The sequence below is a fragment of the Sarcophilus harrisii genome, chromosome 3, assembly GCF_902635505.1.
Source record: "Sarcophilus harrisii chromosome 3, mSarHar1.11, whole genome shotgun sequence".
Classification (NCBI taxonomy): Eukaryota; Metazoa; Chordata; class Mammalia; order Dasyuromorphia; family Dasyuridae; genus Sarcophilus; species Sarcophilus harrisii.
In genome coordinates, this window is record NC_045428.1 from 2,433,141 (window position 1) to 2,450,169 (window position 17,029).

The 17,029-nt window shown below is 58.8% G+C and overlaps 1 protein-coding gene and 2 long non-coding RNA genes across 5 annotated transcripts in view; 1 reads left to right on the top strand and 2 right to left on the bottom strand.

Annotated features, from left to right (window-relative positions):
• The first annotated feature begins 405 nt into the window (after nucleotides 1-405).
• Nucleotides 406-17,029, top strand: part of LOC100925698 (very long-chain specific acyl-CoA dehydrogenase, mitochondrial) — a 31,202-nt gene continuing 14,578 nt past the window's right edge. Inside the window, exons 1-12 of one of the 3 annotated variants that reach the window (XM_031963584.1) lie at nucleotides 406-3,224; nucleotides 4,702-5,245; nucleotides 7,334-7,436; nucleotides 9,179-9,233; nucleotides 10,221-10,293; nucleotides 10,378-10,442; nucleotides 10,948-11,082; nucleotides 11,538-11,682; nucleotides 12,629-12,758; nucleotides 15,703-15,828; nucleotides 16,267-16,792; nucleotides 16,917-17,021. In XM_031963584.1, coding sequence (XP_031819444.1) covers nucleotides 7,357-7,436; nucleotides 9,179-9,233; nucleotides 10,221-10,293; nucleotides 10,378-10,442; nucleotides 10,948-11,082; nucleotides 11,538-11,682; nucleotides 12,629-12,758; nucleotides 15,703-15,828; nucleotides 16,267-16,792; nucleotides 16,917-17,021 — 1,440 coding nt within the window. In that variant the 5' untranslated portion in view covers nucleotides 406-3,224; nucleotides 4,702-5,245; nucleotides 7,334-7,356. Of the gene's footprint in view, nucleotides 3,225-4,701; nucleotides 5,246-7,333; nucleotides 7,437-9,178; nucleotides 9,234-10,220; nucleotides 10,294-10,377; nucleotides 10,443-10,947; nucleotides 11,083-11,537; nucleotides 11,683-12,628; nucleotides 12,759-15,702; nucleotides 15,829-16,266; nucleotides 16,793-16,916; nucleotides 17,022-17,029 lie in introns of those variants that run through there. The other 2 variants (XM_031963585.1, XM_031963586.1) reach the window with 2 other exon arrangements.
• LOC116422963 lies at nucleotides 4,931-6,829 on the bottom strand. The gene is made up of 2 exons (XR_004233453.1): nucleotides 6,741-6,829; nucleotides 4,931-5,738 (listed from the first exon to the last, which is right to left on the bottom strand). It is a non-coding gene; the product is annotated as an uncharacterized LOC116422963 (long non-coding RNA).
• On the bottom strand, nucleotides 10,221-14,177 carry LOC116422964. Its single transcript, XR_004233454.1, has 4 exons — nucleotides 13,768-14,177; nucleotides 12,591-12,732; nucleotides 10,921-12,009; nucleotides 10,221-10,619 (listed from the first exon to the last, which is right to left on the bottom strand). It is a non-coding gene; the product is annotated as an uncharacterized LOC116422964 (long non-coding RNA).

Sequence of the window (17,029 nt, forward strand, 5' to 3'; positions counted from 1 at the left end):
TTGGCCTCGAAGGCGGCGGCGTGGGCAGAGTTCCCAGGGTCCCCCGTCCGGCCCCTCTCGAGCCCGGGCAGCTAAGGGGAGGGCTTGGGACGCGGCCGGGCTCGTTGGTGTTGGAGGCGGGCGCCGTCTCGGCAGCACTGGGAGCCCCTCCTCCTCCGCTCGCCCCCACAGTAGCCGGCCAGAGAAAGCGCCGCGCGCCCCCCCCCCTCGCCCCCCTCACCCCCGCTTCTCCTGGAGCTTCCCGCTTGGGCTGCGGGAGGGGTGAGGCTCAAGCCCGGCTGGCGCGGCCGCCGCCCGGCCCCGGCCCCATCGCCCGGCCCCGCCGTGCTCACCGGTCCCCGGCCCTTCCGTGGGCGGCGCTGGCCAGCTCCCGGGCGGCCGCCCCTCCCGTGCCGACTCCTCGCTGGGTAGCCGGACCCTGCGGCGCCGCCGGGCCAGCCTCCCCACGTGGGAGCGGCCGGGCGCTGCCCAGCCAGCCCGCAGTCCATTGGTTGGGCGCGAGCCACGCCCGCAGCGCTTGAAAAGCGAGCCCAGAGCCGCGCCGGGGGCTTGGCCCAACGGGGGGGTTCGGGTTGGCCGGAGGCCCGAGGCTCAGCCCCCCCGCCCCCCGACGCGGGCGAGGAAGCGGAGCGCCTCCTTACCCTCTGCCCCGGCGGCCGAGGAGGCTTCGGACAAGTCCAGCCGGCGAGTCCCGCCTGCTCCCCTCCCGGCCGCCCCGGACTCCCGCTCCTCTGGCTCCGGCCTTTCCCAACGCCTCCCTCGCGTGTCCCCAGAAGCCAGGAGGGCGCGGCCGGGCGCGGCGGGGAGCTCCTCGGAGGGTCTTTCCTGGCCCCGTAACGGGCCCCCCGGTATCCAAGAACCCTCGCCTCGCTGTCGCGCCCCAGAGGCCCGGGCCACAGAGGGGCAGCGCACGGGCTGAGCGCCAGACTCCCCTCCGCGGGCCCGGAGGGGGAGGGGAAGAGGGGACGGAGAGGGATGGAAGGGCCGCATCCCCGGGCGGAGCGGAGAGCCTGACGCAGGCGGAGGAAGGCCGTTGCGTAGGACGAGAGCTCCTCCCTCCTTAACCTCCTCTCGGAGCGAAGCAGCGACACCCTCTTTGCAGGGTAGGGAGGGCGGCCGAGGCGGCCGAGGACGCCCTCCCGCTCTGCAGCATCCCTAGCGGAGGCCGGTCCCCCGCGCCCGCCCGGAGGCTGAGGCAGCCCGGGGAAGAGGCGGCCGCGGGGGTGCTGGCGGGGGCTGCGGCCGCCCGGAAGGACTCGGAGAGCGGCCGCCGCTTCCTCCGGCCGCCCGGCTCGCCTGCCCTCGCCGCCTGCCTCCGCCGCTTCCCCTTCGGCGAGCTCCGAGCTTTCCCTGCGGGAGGCGCGCGGGGCCCCGGGGCCCGAATCCGCGAGTTCCCCGAAAGGATGAATGGGGGGCGCGACGATCCCAAGAAGGGGGTGGGATTGTGGCCTTTCTTCTCACCTAGGAAGTGAGCTCATTCCTCCTCCGCTCCGTTCCCCCATCCCTGCTTCACTGGCTGCAGCCAGGTGCGCCCCTCGGTCCCCCCTGCCCCGGGGCTCCCGAGGAGAGGCAGGGGAAGGGGAGGGGGGAGTGAGGGTGGCCTCCGGAGGCCAGAGAAGGGCAGCGTGGGAGGCTCCGACCTGGCCGGGATCTCTCCCGCTTTGCTCCTGATGGGAGGGGGACTGCGGAGCCCCACTCCCAGGGATCTCTCCTGCTTTACTCCTGATGAGAGGGCGCCTGGGGAGCCCCACCCCTCGGGGAATCTCTCCCGCTTTGCTCCTGATGGGAGCGCGCCTGGGAAGCCCCACCCCTCCGGGATCTCTCCCGCTTTTCCTGCGGCTACTGGCATCTGGCCTGCGGCTCTGCCTAGGGCTTTGCCCTCTTCCCAGCCGCAGCTGCAACTTGCTTCTGTCCAACTTGAAGATCTGGCCTATGGGGAGGGGCCATTGCCCACGCTCCCCTTTCCCCTATCCACCTGCCTCCGCTCCCCTCCCCTCCTGGGCTTCCGGACCCCGGGGTAGCCAGGCTGCCCTCCCCTCCCCGCTCTCCTGAAAGGCTCTCTCGGGTTCCTGCCTCGGCCGGGCCCTCCTTGCCTCCTAAAAGCCGAGTCCCAGCGGAGGAGTGGAAGCCTCTTGAGGGCAGGAGCTCCTTGGGGAGGTCTAGAAAGTAGCTAGAAAAGGTTTCCAATTCAGAGCCGGGTCAGGGGCCACTCCTCTGTCCAGCAGCTTCTCCTTCTGCAAGTGGGAGGGAGGGGTCAGGGCGTCCTCCCCACACCAGCCTCCCGGGCTGACTTAGGCTCCTGAGATCAGAACTCCTGAAGGGGGAGGAACCCAGGGACCTGCCCCACCATTCGGCCCTCCTCAGCCTCCCCACCAGCTCATCTTGGCTTCCCTTCCTCCACTCCATCTTCCTCTTGTCTCCAGAGCCCAGACTCCTCCCCCCAGAACATGGACCCTGTCCTGGCCTAGAGCCTGAGCAGAGCTGGTGCCCTCCTCTGCCAGCCTTTCCTGCTTCTGCCCCAGCTGCCCTGGGAGCAAGATGCGCTAGGGAAAATGACGAAGGAAGTCAGCCTTGTGTCCATCTACAGACCCTTCTTGAGCCGCTCACTGAGGAGAGGGGGCAGGGATGGGGAAGGGGCCTTGCTCTGCAGGAGTTACCCCAACCCCTGCCTTCAGAATCTCCTTAGCTTCGGGCCACTTCCTGCCCACAGTCGGCAGCTAATGTTTGTTGGGCAGTAAGGGCCAGCCCAGATCCCGGGCTTTGGGGAACAGAACAAAAAAGAACCCTAAGAGCAGCGGTTCTAGAGCACATCAAGCTTGCAAAGGACTTTACCAGCCGTGATGGCTTTTGGCCCCCGGAGTGTGTGCTGCTGCTACTCTCCCTATTTTCACATGAGCAACTCCAGGCAACCTCTGGGTGATCAGCCCAGGGCCACCCAGCGCAGACCGACGTGAACTCGGGGCTTCTTGGCGGCTCCAGCATCGCCTGTGCTCTAATGTCCCAACATGGATCCCAATGGGGACACACGGGGTGTGGAAGCAGCTGGCCGGCTTCCAGGGGGGCTTTCCAGGGCAAGCCTTCCCAGAAGGGGAGGTTCCCCAAAGCGCAGGACAAGCACCTTTCAGACACAGGAAGCCCAGGCAAGAGGCAGGCAGACAAGCATGGGACACACTTGACTGAAGCCTGAGTCGGAAACCCATCTGGGGATTGGCTTTTATTTCCGGGTAATAAGATGGAGGCTTTCACACACCCCCCTGATTTAGACTCCGGGCTCCAAATGGGAGACGCTGTACGTTTATTTGGGGAGTCACCATGACCCAGAAGTCTGGGAATTTGGGAAAGAGATGAGAGGAGCCTTGGACCAAATGGCACAGGGATTGGAGATGGAGCTGGGACTGCCCAGAAGGCCCAAGACGTGAAGCCCCGGGCTGCGCAGTCCCCGGGTCCGGGAAGGGCTCCGGCCTGGTGCGGCTTGTAGCTCGCCAGCCGCTTTTCGGGCCCCTTTTCCCTTTTTTCAGGGCTGGCCAGGTCAGGGCAAGGACATCCCACTTCCTACCCAGTGGCACCCGGGGCCTTCCATGGAGTTACAATATTCCCCTCAATCTCCTACAAAGAAAGACAGCACCAAGTGTCAAGGGCTGAGGGCAGGGAGTTTTTATGGATGAGAAAGCTGTGGCTCTGAATGGTGACCCAGGGAGGACCCAGGCACCCTCTACCCCAGCCCAAGGCCCTCATCTCCTGCACCCCTGCCACAGCCCAGAACAAATGCTGAGCCTTAGCACGTGCAGCCCATTGGCCCCCCGGACCACAGGCAGGGACCCCAGAGGTCCCCAAAGCCAACTCTAGCCTCTTACTGAGGAGGAAATTGCAGGGCGCCCGGGGGGCAGGTAGAAAGTAAGGGAGCTAGCGCTTAATCCCAGGTGCTCTGAGCTTCCAAGGATGCTCCAGGTGGGGAGCACCGGCCAGGGCTTGTGCAAAGCATCCCTCTGGCTCTCAGCAGCCCTGGCAGCTGCTCCCCAGCTGCAGAGGCTCCAGGGGCAGCGCTTAGCACAGGCACACAGCAAGCACTTCATAAATACTCATCGATTCTGACTCTGACCATGCACTGTTAGCATGGCTGACGGGCTGACAGCTAGCGCTCTCTCTCTCTCTCTCTCTTTCTGTCTCTGTCTCTCTGTCTCTGCCTTTATTTTCTGCCTCTTTCTCTTACTTTGTCTCTTACTCTCTTTCTGTCTCTTACTTTTTCTTTCTCTTCTGTCTCTCACTTTGTCTCTTACTCTCTTTTTCTTTGTCTTCTCTGTCTCACTTTCTCTTTTTCTTTCTCTTTGTCTCTTTCTCTCTTTCTGTCTCTTACTTTTTCTTTCTCTTCTCTGTCTCTCACTTTCTCTTTCTCTTACTTTGTCTCTTTCTCTCTTTCTGTCTCTTACTTTTTCTTTCTCTTCTCTGTCTCTCACTTTCTCTTTCTCTTTGTCTCTTTCTCTCTTTCTGTCTCTTACTTTTTCTTTCTCTTCTGTCTCACTTTCTCTCTTTTTCTCTTTCTCTTACTTTGTCTCTTACTCTCTCTCTTTCTGTCTCTTACTTTTTCTGTCTCTTCTCTGTCTCACTTTCTGTCTCTTTTTCTTTCTCTGTCTCTCACTTTCTCTCTTTTTCTTTCTCTTTCTCTTACTTTGTCTCTCAGTCTTTATCTCTATTTCTGTGCAGATGATACACAGATAAATGGCGGACAGATGGAAAAAGAAAGGAAGCGAGATTGGCAGATGACAGAGCTGGCTGGACAGATGTGCAGAAGCAGAGAAACTCAATGCCAGATGCCAGCAATGTAGAGAATACAAGAGGCAAAGCGCACAGCTCGCATTTTTAGAGCAGACATTTTATTTTCCTCAATGACACGTAGAAACTGTTTTTAGTCTTTGGTTTTTAAAGTTTTGACCCCAAATTCTCCTCCGACCGGTCCCTCCTCCCTAGGACGGTGAGCACCGTGACCCGGGTTCTACACGTGCCGTCATACACACGGACGTCCTCCTTACCCAGGTTGTGAAAGAAAACAGGCCCAAAGGAAAGGAGGCGCCGCCTGCTCCAGTCCGCTCAGCCCCACGGCCTCTGCAGGGGCCCGGAATCCCTCTTCCCTGGAACTGTCTCGGATCCTTGTTGTGCCGGGAGGGACCGAGTCAGGGCTGCTCCCGACCCAGCTGCTGTAACCGGTCTCCCTGTCACTGGTCTCCTGGTTGCAGCCCCTTCACTTTGGGTAAGTCTCGGCAGCTTGTGCTGATGCTTCCCCTCCACGATGCTGTCCGTCCCCTCCGTCCCCTCTGCCGCCGCCGCCGGTTCGTTCCCCGCCGAGGGGCATCCCCTCCACCCAATCTCTGCTGCCACAGAGAGAGCCGCTGCGAACGTCCCGGTCGGCGCAGCTCCTGCTCGGGGGCTCCGGGACACAGGCCGAGCAGCGCCACGGCTGCCCGGCCCGGAGGTCTGATGGGCTCTGGCCGTCCCTCCACCTCGCTCCCCATCACCCCCAGCAGTGTGGAGCTAACACTGCACTGAAGACCATAGATTAAAAAGGCCCGGGGGCGAGAGATGGGGCCGTAGCTGGGGCGCTTCCATGGTCGCAGCAGCTGCCGGCTGTTCCTCAAAGGAGGCTTGGGAGGTGAAAAGGCGGGGGGGTGGGGGGGGGTTGGCGGAGCAGGCCTTGCCAGCAAGAAAAAGCTGTTGGATTCAGTTCAGGGCCGGAGGAATGGGATCTGGGGTTGGGGAAAATGAGGGGGCTTAAGCTCAGCATGAGCAGGGGGGAGCTAAGGGACAAACGCCCAAAGAAAACTGCTTCCGCAAGCACCGGAGGCATTTGTTCTCCAAGGGCAGAGTCCAAGGCAGAGAGATGGTGGCCTCGGACCCCCGGGGCACAGCCCGGAGTCCCCAGGACCTCCAGTGTGGGGCAGCTGGGCCTGCAGAGGGAGGGGAGTGTCCTGGAGAAAAGGCCTCCAAGCTCTTCCTTTCCCCTTGGCTCTGTGACTTTGCCTGTGACCTTGGGCTCCGTCCCGCATCCTGCGGGCATCTGGTTCTCACTGGGGGCCGCAGATGAAGGAGCCGGCTTCTGTACCCAGGGCATTCTGTGCCCAGCCCTGAGCTTGGCAAGCTGCCCAGCCGGGAGCTGGCACTGGGGGAGGAGACCCGGGAACTCCGAGTTCTAAGGCTGAGAGTTTCTGAGAGGCCCCTGTGGCTTAGAGGTGCCCCCCGGGCGCAGCCCGAGCAGCTCAGCTGAGCTTCCCCTCCCCCCCAGGGAGAAGTTTCTGGGCCCAGCATCTCCCCACCAGGGGACACCAAGAGACAAAGCCATGAAAAGCTCCCCGAGCGGCGCTGTGGCTCCCGGGTCCCCACCAAGCTCTGGGGATGCTTTGGGCAGCCTCCCGGGAGCAAGTGCTGGCCCGGCTGAGGCAGCCTGAAGGAAGGACGGGGACCAAAGCCACGTGGACAGCCACGAGCCCTGCAGGGCCTCTGGCCTCCCTCCTCTCTCCACTGAGGCTGATTGCAGCCCCTCTGGAATTTAGCGGGTAGCCAAGAGGGTGATCCCTCGGCAGCTGTCCTGGTGGCAAGAACCAGCAAATTCGGGGCTCCTGGGCTGCTCCTTCACTGGGCCTGTGGTGGAGGCCTCCAGGGCCTAGCGGCTCCCCCCAGACTTCTGACCAGGGCCCCCTGAGTGCCTGTCGGCTGCTGCAGTGGCCTCCCACCTTCATGGGAAGCCTCACCTTACATCGCTGAGCGTGGACTAGTGTCACCTTCAGAGCAGGAGCTGCCGGGGGTCCCCGCAGGGGCTGGGAGACTCAGGCCCTCCCCGACACTTCACTTACCAGGGTTTGGATGCCCAGATACCCAGACACCCCTACCTCGGCAACCTCAGGGTCCTGGCCCAGGAAGCACAGGGGGCCCCGGGGAGAACCCCAAGCCTGTGACCTGGGCCAGGAAGCACATGGAGCCCCAGGGAGACCCCCAAGCCTGAGACCTGGCCCAGGAAGTATATGGAACAGAGAACACCAAGCCTGTGACCTGGCCCAGGAAGTACATGGAGCCCCAGGGAGAACCCCAAGCCTGTGACCTCACAATGGTCTGGGGCTGTCTCCCAGCAGCAGTGGGAAAGGAGAAGCTGCCCTTCTTCCAGCTCGGCCTCCAGGCCAGCCTTCATTCAGAGAAGGTACTTCCCTCTCCCTGGGACCAGATACTTGCCAGCCTGAAATGAGAGCCTGCACACACCCTCCCCTAGAGGCCCCACGGGCTAATAGGAATCTGGAGGGCCGGGAGGGGCCCGGCCTGGGCTGAGGCTGGATCCTTTGTTTTGTTGTAGACGCTCTCCGGGTCCCAGAGACAATGGGGAGCACCCTAGGGAGTCGGGCTACTTTGGATCTGTGGCGGCGTCTCCTGGCGGAGCCCAGAAATCCCCAGCTCAGGTAGAGCCGCTTCCTGGGAGCAGCCCGGGCTGGGAGGTAGGGAGTGGGAGCTGGGGGCTCCTCTGCCCCTTGCCCATTGCTTCCTGGGAGGCCGTGGAGGTTGAGCGGCAAAATGGCCTGGGACTCCCCCCTCCAGAGGCAGTCTCAGCCACAGCTCGGGGTGCCCAGGTTTGTGCTGAGCCAGCCCTCCTTTCCTCCTTTCCTTCCTCCCTGCTCTGGGGAGTCCCCCCCTGGAACCCTGGCCTCCAGAGGCAGCCAGATCAGGACCAGGGACAGGGGAACAGGAAGCCTTTGAGCCCAACTTCAGCTGGCTGGCTTGTGGTTCACTGCAACCCTCCGTCTTGGGGCCATCCTTCCCCATCTTGTGCGGATTCCGGAGCTCTCCAGCACTAGGCAGCTTCCTTTTATTGGGCCTGGGCTCTTATTTCAGAAACCAGGGTTGCCTCCGCACAGCCACACAGGGCAGCCTTCCCACTCACCGTCCGTTAGCAGGGTCCTTGTGGCCCTGGGCTTGGCTGGATTGGCCCTGGCCCTGCCCCCAGGGGTGCTTCTCGCCACTGGGGCGGGGGGAGCTTTTCCTCTGGCATCTCCGAGGGCCAGGCCTTCTTCCTGGGATTTACCCCTTCGGGCTCCTATGTCCCAAGATCAGGGGAAAACATGGCTTCTGGTCCACTTCCCAAGGGGGGGGTCCCACTTTAGCATCTCTGGGGCAGCCTCGGAGCCCGTCAGTTCCAACTGCTGCCACCTCTGCCTCTTGCTGTGCCAGGCAAACCTCACCAGCTCCGACTGGCTGGTCCTACAGGATGGTGCTCCTTGGGCTTTCAGGTTGGGGAGGCCTTCAGACCCTTCCTTCTCAGAATAAGGTTTTAAAATGCATGAACTAAAACGGAGGGCCACAAAGGAAAGTAAAGAAGAATGAAAACAAAAATACCCTTTCCTACCCCAATTCCTGGGCTCTCCTACCAGAACTGACCCAATTTCATGGCATGGATCCCAGTCCCCGGTTGGAGGATCTGAGGTCTTTTCAAGACTCAATTCTGTGATTCTTTGGCCAGAGTTGGGCCTTTAGTGATGGGACTGGGCTGCTTTTCTCAGGGCAGATATCCAAGAAGTATCTAGATCCCCATTTGTGGAAGATGGTCCAGTTTCTTTTTTTTTTTTAATAGTAGTTTTTTATTTTTCAAAATGTTTGCAAACTTGCAAAACTGTGTTCCAAATTTTTCTCTTCCCCTTCTCCTGCACAGCAAGTAATCTAATGTAGATTAAATACGTGCAATTCTTCCAAAAATATTTCCACATTTATCATGCTGCTCAAGAAAAATCAGATCAAAATGGGAAAAAATGGGAAAAATAAAAACAAGGAAATAATAACAAAAAAAGGTGGAACTACCAGGCTGCAATCCACATTCAGTTCCCACAGTCCTCTCTGGGTGCAGATGGTTCTCTCCATCCCAATCTGTTGGAACTGGCCTGAATCACCTCATTGCATCCTTCAGAGTTGATTATCGCATAATCTTGTTGTTTCTGGATCTTCTCCTGGTTCTACTCACTGAGCATCAGTTCATGCGAGTGGACCAACAGCCCGATTTCTTATGACCTGAGCCGAGTGAGATGCCCCCTGGTCCGTCTGGCTGTGAACGTCCGGGCATCGGGGCTGTTGCTCTGGGAAGGACACTGGAGGCTTGCCCCTTGGGAGCCGTTCCCGCTTCCTCTAAATCGACTTTCGTGCTTTTCTCCCACAGACGGCTTTCTCCTTTTCATTCCACAACACACAAGACCGATTTTTCCAAAGTGAAGGTGAGCTCGCAGGCCTCTGCTATGGAACCAGTGACTCTGTGTTAATCATCCCCTCTTCCATGTGGACGTTGAGTTGGGCTTTTATTGTCTTGGTTTAAATTCAGTGGATGAGGCTTCCTCCCTTTAAAAGGGAGCTCCCAGTGTGCAAGCTTCACTCACCGGCACGGAGCCCCCGAGACTCTGAGAGCCCGCGGCTTGCTCCGGGTCACACGGCCAACGGGGGTCACCTCAGGCCCCCCCATCTCCTAGGCTGGTCCTCCAGCCAACAGGCCTCACGGCTTTGGGGTGCCAGCTCCGACTGGTACCTTGGAGGCAAGGGCACTCCGAGAAATGTCTAAGGAAGAACATGGGGAGGGGTGGAAGGAAGACAGAGGGCAAGGGAACGAACTCCTTGAGAAAGGAGGAGAATGACCCGGGGCTGGGGAGTGGGGGGTCCCGCGGAGTGATTGACAGATATTTCTCTAGCTTCTTGAGCTGGGAGCAAGATGAGGAGCCTGCAGCCCCGCCCCCTTTCTTGCTGGGATCCCTAAGTGATGGTGTTCCAAGGGACCCTTCAGAAAGATGGAGCACCATGAGGCTTGGCTTGGAAGTCTCCTGGGTGGGACCCCCTTAGCCCTGGGGTCTCTTAACTCAGGGGTCACTGAAAGCAGGACAAAGAGAGTCACCAGGGGCTCGCTGAAGTTCACAAACACTACTCTGGCCTCCCTTGTTCCACTTGGGCAACCTCTCCTGCCCCCCCATAACTAAGGGGCTCAAGCCCAGGGTTTCCTGACCTGTTCTTACCCCAAGTGAAACCCTTGCTGGTTTTGGCTGGGCCTGTGTGCCTTGGGGGGGGGAGGATGGAGTGGGGGAGATGGAGGGGGCTCGAGCCTGGGGAATGGAAGTCGGACCTGGTGGGAGGTAGCTGGAGGACTCTCAGCCTCTCCCTGTAAGTGTTTAAACATCCTCCTTTCCTCCCTCTCCCCCCCCCCACCTCCCATCTCTCAGGAATCGACCTCCTTTGTGGCGAACATTTTCAAGGGGAAAATGGTCGTGGACAACGTGTTCCCCTTCCCGTCAGGTAGGAAGCAGCCTCCCTCGGCCAAGTAGCCCCCGGGGCAGGACCCTCGCGACGGGGCCTTAAGGTGTCTCTCTTCTCCCCTAGTTCTCAGTGAGGAACAGACCTCGTTCCTGAAGGAGCTGTATGAGCCCTGCTGCCGCTTCTTTGAGGTGGGTGCCGACCCTGGGCGCGGCCCCGCACTCCTGGGGGGGCTGGGAGGGTCTGAGCGAGCCAGAGGTGCTGCCTAAACTCCCAGCTCTCTGTCCCAGGGGGGCTGGGAGGCTCTGAGCCAGCCAGAGGCGCTGTCCAAGGTGCTCTGCTTGACCAGGGCATCCAACACAAGGGAGCTGTGACACAGAGGAGGAAACGCAAACCCAGTGTAATCTTAATCCCGGGATGAGCCCCGATAAAGCGACTCCCTGTGCTCCAGCCTCGACAAATCGCTTAAATCCACATTCTCTTAGTTCTGGGTGAGCCGAGAAAGGGCGGGAGGGAGGTGGGGGGGGGGAGGCAGGAACGGGCAAGATTGTTCCTGTGGGACCACGTGACTCCCCCCAGACACTCGCCCCATTCCCCAGATGAGTTTAGAGAGCTGAGGGCGTTCCAAGATTTCCGGGGTCACAGAGCCCGTGGGCGAGTCATTCTCACCGGCTACTTTGAATTATGTCTTTGAAGGAAGTTAATGATGCGACGTGGAATGACGACAATGAAAAAATCCAGTCAAAAACGTTCCAAGGGCTCAAGGAGCTGAAAACCTTTGGGTTACAGGTGCCAGAAAAGCTAGGAGGCAGCGGCCTGACCAACACCCAGGTGTGGAGGGAGGGGGAGAGGGGTGGGACCAGAGCAGGGGGCTCTGAAGCGGGGTGGGGGGGAGGGGAAGGGGGCGTGGAGGCTCCAGGCTTAGAACTCCTCCGGGGCTAGGGCCCAGGCTTCGGGGTCCACTGGTTTGGAGGGTGGCTGTCCAGCTGTCTTCGAGTCCCAGATTTTGAGCTTGCAGGAGCTCAGGGACATCTGGTCCAATGTTCCCATTTCTGGATGAGGAAACTGAGGCCGAAAGAGAAAAAGAGACCCCCCCTCCCCAAGCCAAGTGGGAGCTTCCCTTTGGTCCCTTTCTTCTCCCTTCCCCTTCAACCGGTGAGAGCTCCTTTTGGCACAGTTGGAGAGGCGCCGCCTCCCTTCCCTCCCTGTCTTGACTCCTGGGAGGCCGAGGGGTCTCCCCCGCCCCCCCCTGCCGTCCCCCAGAGAGCCCTATTCCTGTCTGGCAGTTTGCTCGCATGGTGGAGATTCTGGGCTGGCATGACCTAGCCGTGGGCGTCACCCTTGGGGCCCATCAGTCCAGTGGCTTTAAGGGGATCCTGCTGTTTGGAGACAAGCATCAGAAAGAGAAATACCTGCCCAACCTGGCCTCCGGTGAGGAGCTTCTGTCCCGTCCCCGCAGCCCTTCCCCCGGGCTCCTCTGCGCTCTGAGCCCAACTCAGCCTCCCAGCCCTTCTCCGGGGGTGGGGGGATCAAAGCAGGGGGCTCAGCCCTTGCTCTGCACTCTGAGCCCAACCCAGCCTCCCAGCCCAAACAGCTTCGTGTTTTCCGCCACTTTTCACGTGCCCACGTCCCGCGTCCCCACGTCCCGCGTCCCCACTTGAAGGAGGCTCGCTGAGGGCAGGGACGGCTCCGGTTCTTCCAGCACTTCCCGAGCTTCCCACACAAAAAGCTCCCCGAGTGAATGCACGGATGCAAAGCCTGGGGAGGGGGACAGATGCAGGAATAATGCAGGGCTCACCCTGGGGCCCACCTGGGAATCCAACCCACCAAATATTCAAGTGCGAGGGGGATGGGGAGAGAACCGGGAGTAGGAAAAGCAGGAACACCCTAGTCCAGCCATCTGAGCGGCTCCAGCACTGGCCTCACTGCCGGCCATCCCTGCTCCCGCCCGTCCCCAGCGGCCCAGCCTCGTTCTCCTGCCCTCGGGCTGGCTCTTCCCACTCCTCCCTGAGCCACAGGAAGGGCTGGACTCTCCCTGTGGGTCTGAGGCCAGGCCCCGGCCCCTAATGGACCAAGGTCTGATCTTCACCCTCAGCAGAGATAGGCCGTGGGCCCCTTGGAAGGGGAGGCCGGCTCCAGAGCCCCCAGAGCTCGGGAGCCAGCTTGCCCGGGTGTCCCTGGGATTTTTCACGCTGGGGACCCCTAACATTCGAGGGCTGCGGAGACACAAATTTATCCTGAGAGACCAGAAGACCAGGGCGCTGGAGGGCAAAGAGGAAGCACCCGTGGGCCCCCCCTGCCCCCCCCCGGGCCAGTCCCTGGGAGGGGAAGCTCTGTACCTGCGGCGGATTCCTGATCCTCTGATTCCTGTGGAAAGGAAAATCTCTGGCCGCCTTCTGCTTGACGGAGCCAAGCTGCGGCTCCGACGTGGCCTCCATCCAGACCATGGCCGAGGTCAGCCAGTGTGGCAAGTTCTATATTCTGAATGGCCGAAAAGCGTGGATCAGGTGAGCCCCTTTGGGGGGCTGGCTGGCAGCTCTGCCTTCCCTCCGAGCGGGGAGGCTCTCAGAGCAGAGAGGGCGGCTTCCCCGGCTCAGAGCTCCGGGCAAGCCAGGGCACCCGGAGACCATGGAGTCCGCGGGCCTCAAGCCCAGGGGCAGAAGGGGCTCCCCCAAATCAGAGCCAGGTGTCTCAGCTGGCACATAACTGCTCTGGAACGCCCCTTCCTACTCTTCTCTGAACTCCCAGCACAGGGCATAGAAATCAGGAAGAACTGAGTTCAGATTTGGCTACCAGATACTTACTAGCTTCATGTCTCTGGGCAAATCACTTCTGCTTGCCTCAGTTTACTCATCTACAAAATGGGGATAATAGCTGCCATCTATGCAGAATTTCGGGGATCAGGCAGAATAATATCTGTAAGGTACTTGGTGCAGTGCCTGGCATGTTAGCCCTTAATAGATGCTTATTCTCTCCCCCACCTCCCGGGGACTCTTCATGTCATCCCAAGCCCCCTACGATGGTACAGCACCTTTCCCTGTGAGCATTTCTGGCCTCCAGGATTGCTTTTCTCCCTTTCCTCCTTCAGACCTCGCCATCATCCTCATGGGATGGAGGATTTTAGAAGGGCCGGAGGCTGATGATGCCTCCTGGCAGTATTTGCATTTTGAAACGGAGGCCCATCTAGGGGAGGGGGTGGGGGAAGGAGGGAAAAATTTGGAACCGAAAGTTTTGCAAGGGTCAGTGCTGAAAAATTAACCTCTCATACATATGCTCGGGAAATGAAAAGCTTTAGTAAAATTTAAAAAGAAAGGGAGGCACCTGCTGGCCCTGGCCAGGGATTTTCCTGCAAATGCATTGAGGCTCAGGAAAGGCCCCCGGGCAGAAGGCGTCTAGCCCCGAGAGCCGTCAGAGCCTGAGGGCCTCCTGCCTGATCCGCTCTGAGCGGACCCCCCTTTGCCCCGACTTCCTCTAAAACGTCCCAGCCCATCCCACCTCCTTCCTCTGTGACTCTACCTTCGAATCCACAATTGGCACGAAAAGCAGTTTCTGCCTTCAGTCATCAGCAGTCGGAATTGTCTTGGCCCGTTTTTGTTGCCAGCCTGGCCCCTGGCTTCTTTACCATGAGACCAGCCCCTCCATGCACATTTTGGCAGGTGGCGGGAAGGGGGGGGGCAAAAAACAGCCTCGGATCATGGTGGGAAGTTTCTATTTGGGATTAAGCCTCTTTGACTGGGAAGACACTGAGATGGATGGGCTTAAAAAGTGGGGAAAACAGTATTCTGAGTGCTTTAGATAGCAGTCTAAGAACAGGGTACATGAGAAAGGAGGACAAGGATGAAAAGGCAGGAAGAGAAAGAGAAGAAAGAGGAAAGGGAGGAAGAAGAAAGGGAAAGAGAAGAAAGAAGAAGAGAGGAAAGAGGAAAGGGAGGAAGAAGAAAGAGGTAGAGGAAGGAGGAGGAAGAGGAAGAGAGGAAAGAGGAAAGGGAGGAAGAAGAAAGAGGTAGAGGAAGGAGGAGGAAGAGGAGGAGAGGAAAGAGGAAAGGGAAGAAGAAAGAGGGAGAGGAAGGAGGAGGAAGAGGAGAAGAGGAAAGGGAGGAAGAAGAAAGGGGAAGAGAAAGAAGAAAGAAGAGGAAGAGAGGAAAGAGGAAAGGGAGGAAGAAGAAAGGGGAAGAGAAAGAAGAAAGAAGAGGAAGAGAGGAAAGAGGAAAGGGAGGAAGAAGAAAGAGGTAGAGGAAGGAGGAGGAAGAGGAGAGGAAAGGGAGGAAGAAGAAAGGGGAAGAGAAAGAAGAAAGAAGAGGAAGAGAGGAAAGAGGAAAGGGAGGAAGAAGAAAGAGGTAGAGGAAGGAGGAGGAAGAGGAGAGGAAAGGGAGGAAGAAGAAAGGGGAAGAGAAAGAAGAAAGAAGAGGAAGAGAGGAAAGAGGAAAGGGAGGAAGAAGAAAGAGGTAGAGGAAGGAGGAGGAAGAGGAGAGGAAAGGGAGGAAGAAGAAAGGGGAAGAGAAAGAAGAAAGAAGAGGAAGAGAGGAAAGAGGAAAGGGAGGAAGAAGAAAGAGGTAGAGGAAGGAGGAGGAAGAGGAGAGGAAAGGGAGGAAGAAGAAAGGGGAAGAGAAAGAAGAAAGAAGAGGAAGAGAGGAAAGAGGAAAGGGAGGAAGAAGAAAGAGGTAGAGGAAGGAGGAGGAAGAGGAGAGGAAAGGGAGGAAGAAGAAAGGGGAAGAGAAAGAAGAAAGAAGAGGAAGAGAGGAAAGAGGAAAGGGAGGAAGAAGAAAGGGGAAGAGAAAGAAGAAAGAAGAGGAAGAGAGGAAAGAGGAAAGGGAGGAAGAAGAAAGGGGAAGAGAAAGAAGAAAGAAGAGGAAGAGAGGAAAGAGGAAAGGGAGGAAGAAGAAAGGGGAAGAGAAAGAAGAAAGAAGAGGAAGAGAGGAAAGAGGAAAGGGAGGAAGAAGAAAGGGGAAGAGAAAGAAGAAAGAAGAGGAAGAGAGGAAAGAGGAAAGGGAGGAAGAAGAAAGGGGAAGAGAAAGAAGAAAGAAGAGGAAGAGAGGAAAGAGGAAAGGGAGGAAGAAGAAAGAGGTAGAGGAAGGAGGAGGAAGAGGAGGAGAGGAAAGAGGAAAGGGAAGAAGAAAGAGGGAGAGGAAGGAGGAGGAAGAGGAGAAGAGGAAAGGGAGGAAGAAGAAAGGGGAAGAGAAAGAAGAAAGAAGAGGAAGAGAGGAAAGAGGAAAGGGAGGAAGAAGAAAGGGGAAGGAGAAAGAAGAGGAAGAGAGGAAAGAGGAAAGGGAAGAAGAAAGAGGGAGAGTGAGGAGAAAGAGGAAGAGAGGAAAGAGGAAAGGGTGGAAGAAGAAAGAGGTAGAGGAAGGAGGAGGAAGAGGAAAGAGGAAAAGGAGGAAGAAAGGGGAAGAGGAAGGAGGAGGAGGAGATGGATGACATAAGGCTGACTGCAGTGATGTTCTTGCCTCCAAGCAACGGCGGGATAGCAGATGTCTTTACGGTATTCGCCAAGACAAAAGTCAAGGATGTGACCACAGGAGAAGTGCATGGGAAAATTTCAGCCTTCATTGTAGAAAAAGAATTTGAGGGTGTGACCAGGTAGGACATTCTCTCTCCCGACGGGGCCTCCCCTCGGTGGCTGTTGTCTGCTCGGGCTCGCTCTGACCCCTTTTAGAGATGTGGTCACTGGCGGAACAGGGCAGTGATATTGGGGGGGACAAGATTCGGGAGGTTTCCCTTCTCCATGAAGGTTGAGATGAAGGTCTCCAGCCCATTGCAGAGACAGAAAATCACTTTATTCTCCCTGAAATTAGTGTTAACAGTAACAACCACTTCCACAGGAGCCCCTCAAAAACCCACTCCCACATCCCCGCCCTCTCTGCCTTCCTTGGGCATGCCGGGGGAAGGGGATTGGGGTGGAGATCACACCACGGGGAGAGCCTCACAGAAGTGCTGAACTGGCTCAGACGCCACGGCCTTTGTTAGCTACTGTAGAGAATCACGGGTCACTCAGGCCCAGGCTTTCCCCTTTGGCAGCCTGCAGGGGCCTGGGTCCAACACGAACAGTGGGAAGGGCCTGGAAAACTCGGGAATTACTGCAGGGGTGCGGACGGCGAGGCGGGATCATTTGGTCATGGAGAAGTCAACCCTGGGCTTGGAATCGTGGGCTCTGTTCGCGCTTGCTCGGACAGAATCCTGTCTCCGCTCTGTGCCACCTGTTCCCAAAGACTGGAGAGGATCATTCCGGGGACTAGGGGCGAGTGAGGACGGAGGAGCAGCAGGTTCTGGGCTTGACGGGTCTGCAGCAGGTGTGGGGAGGGAGCAGTGTCAGCTTGGGGGCCATGTGGGCTTGCTTCTCCTCAGCGGCCCGCCAGAGAAAAAGATGGGCATCAAAGCCTCCAACACCGCCGCCGTCCTCTTCAAAAACGTGAGAGTGCCTGCTGAAAACGTGCTGGGCGGCTTCGGCAATGGCTTCAAGGTGGCCATGAACATTCTGAACAACGGCCGCTTCGGGACGGTCTCGGCCCTGGCCGGCACCATGCGCAGGGTGATCATCAAAGCGGTGAGCGAGCGGCTGGGCCGGGCCGAGGGCCCACCGGGTCAGGCACTGGGGGGGGGGGCGCCCCCCACTTCCCTGCGCCCGCCCGCCCGGGTCCTCAGCGCCGCCCTCGCTCTCCTCCTGCCAGGCGGACTACGCCGCAAACCGGAAACAGTTCGGGAACCACATCTGCAACTACGGCATCATCCAGGAGAAGCTGGCCCGCATGGCCATGCGCCACTACGTCACCGAGGTGGGCGC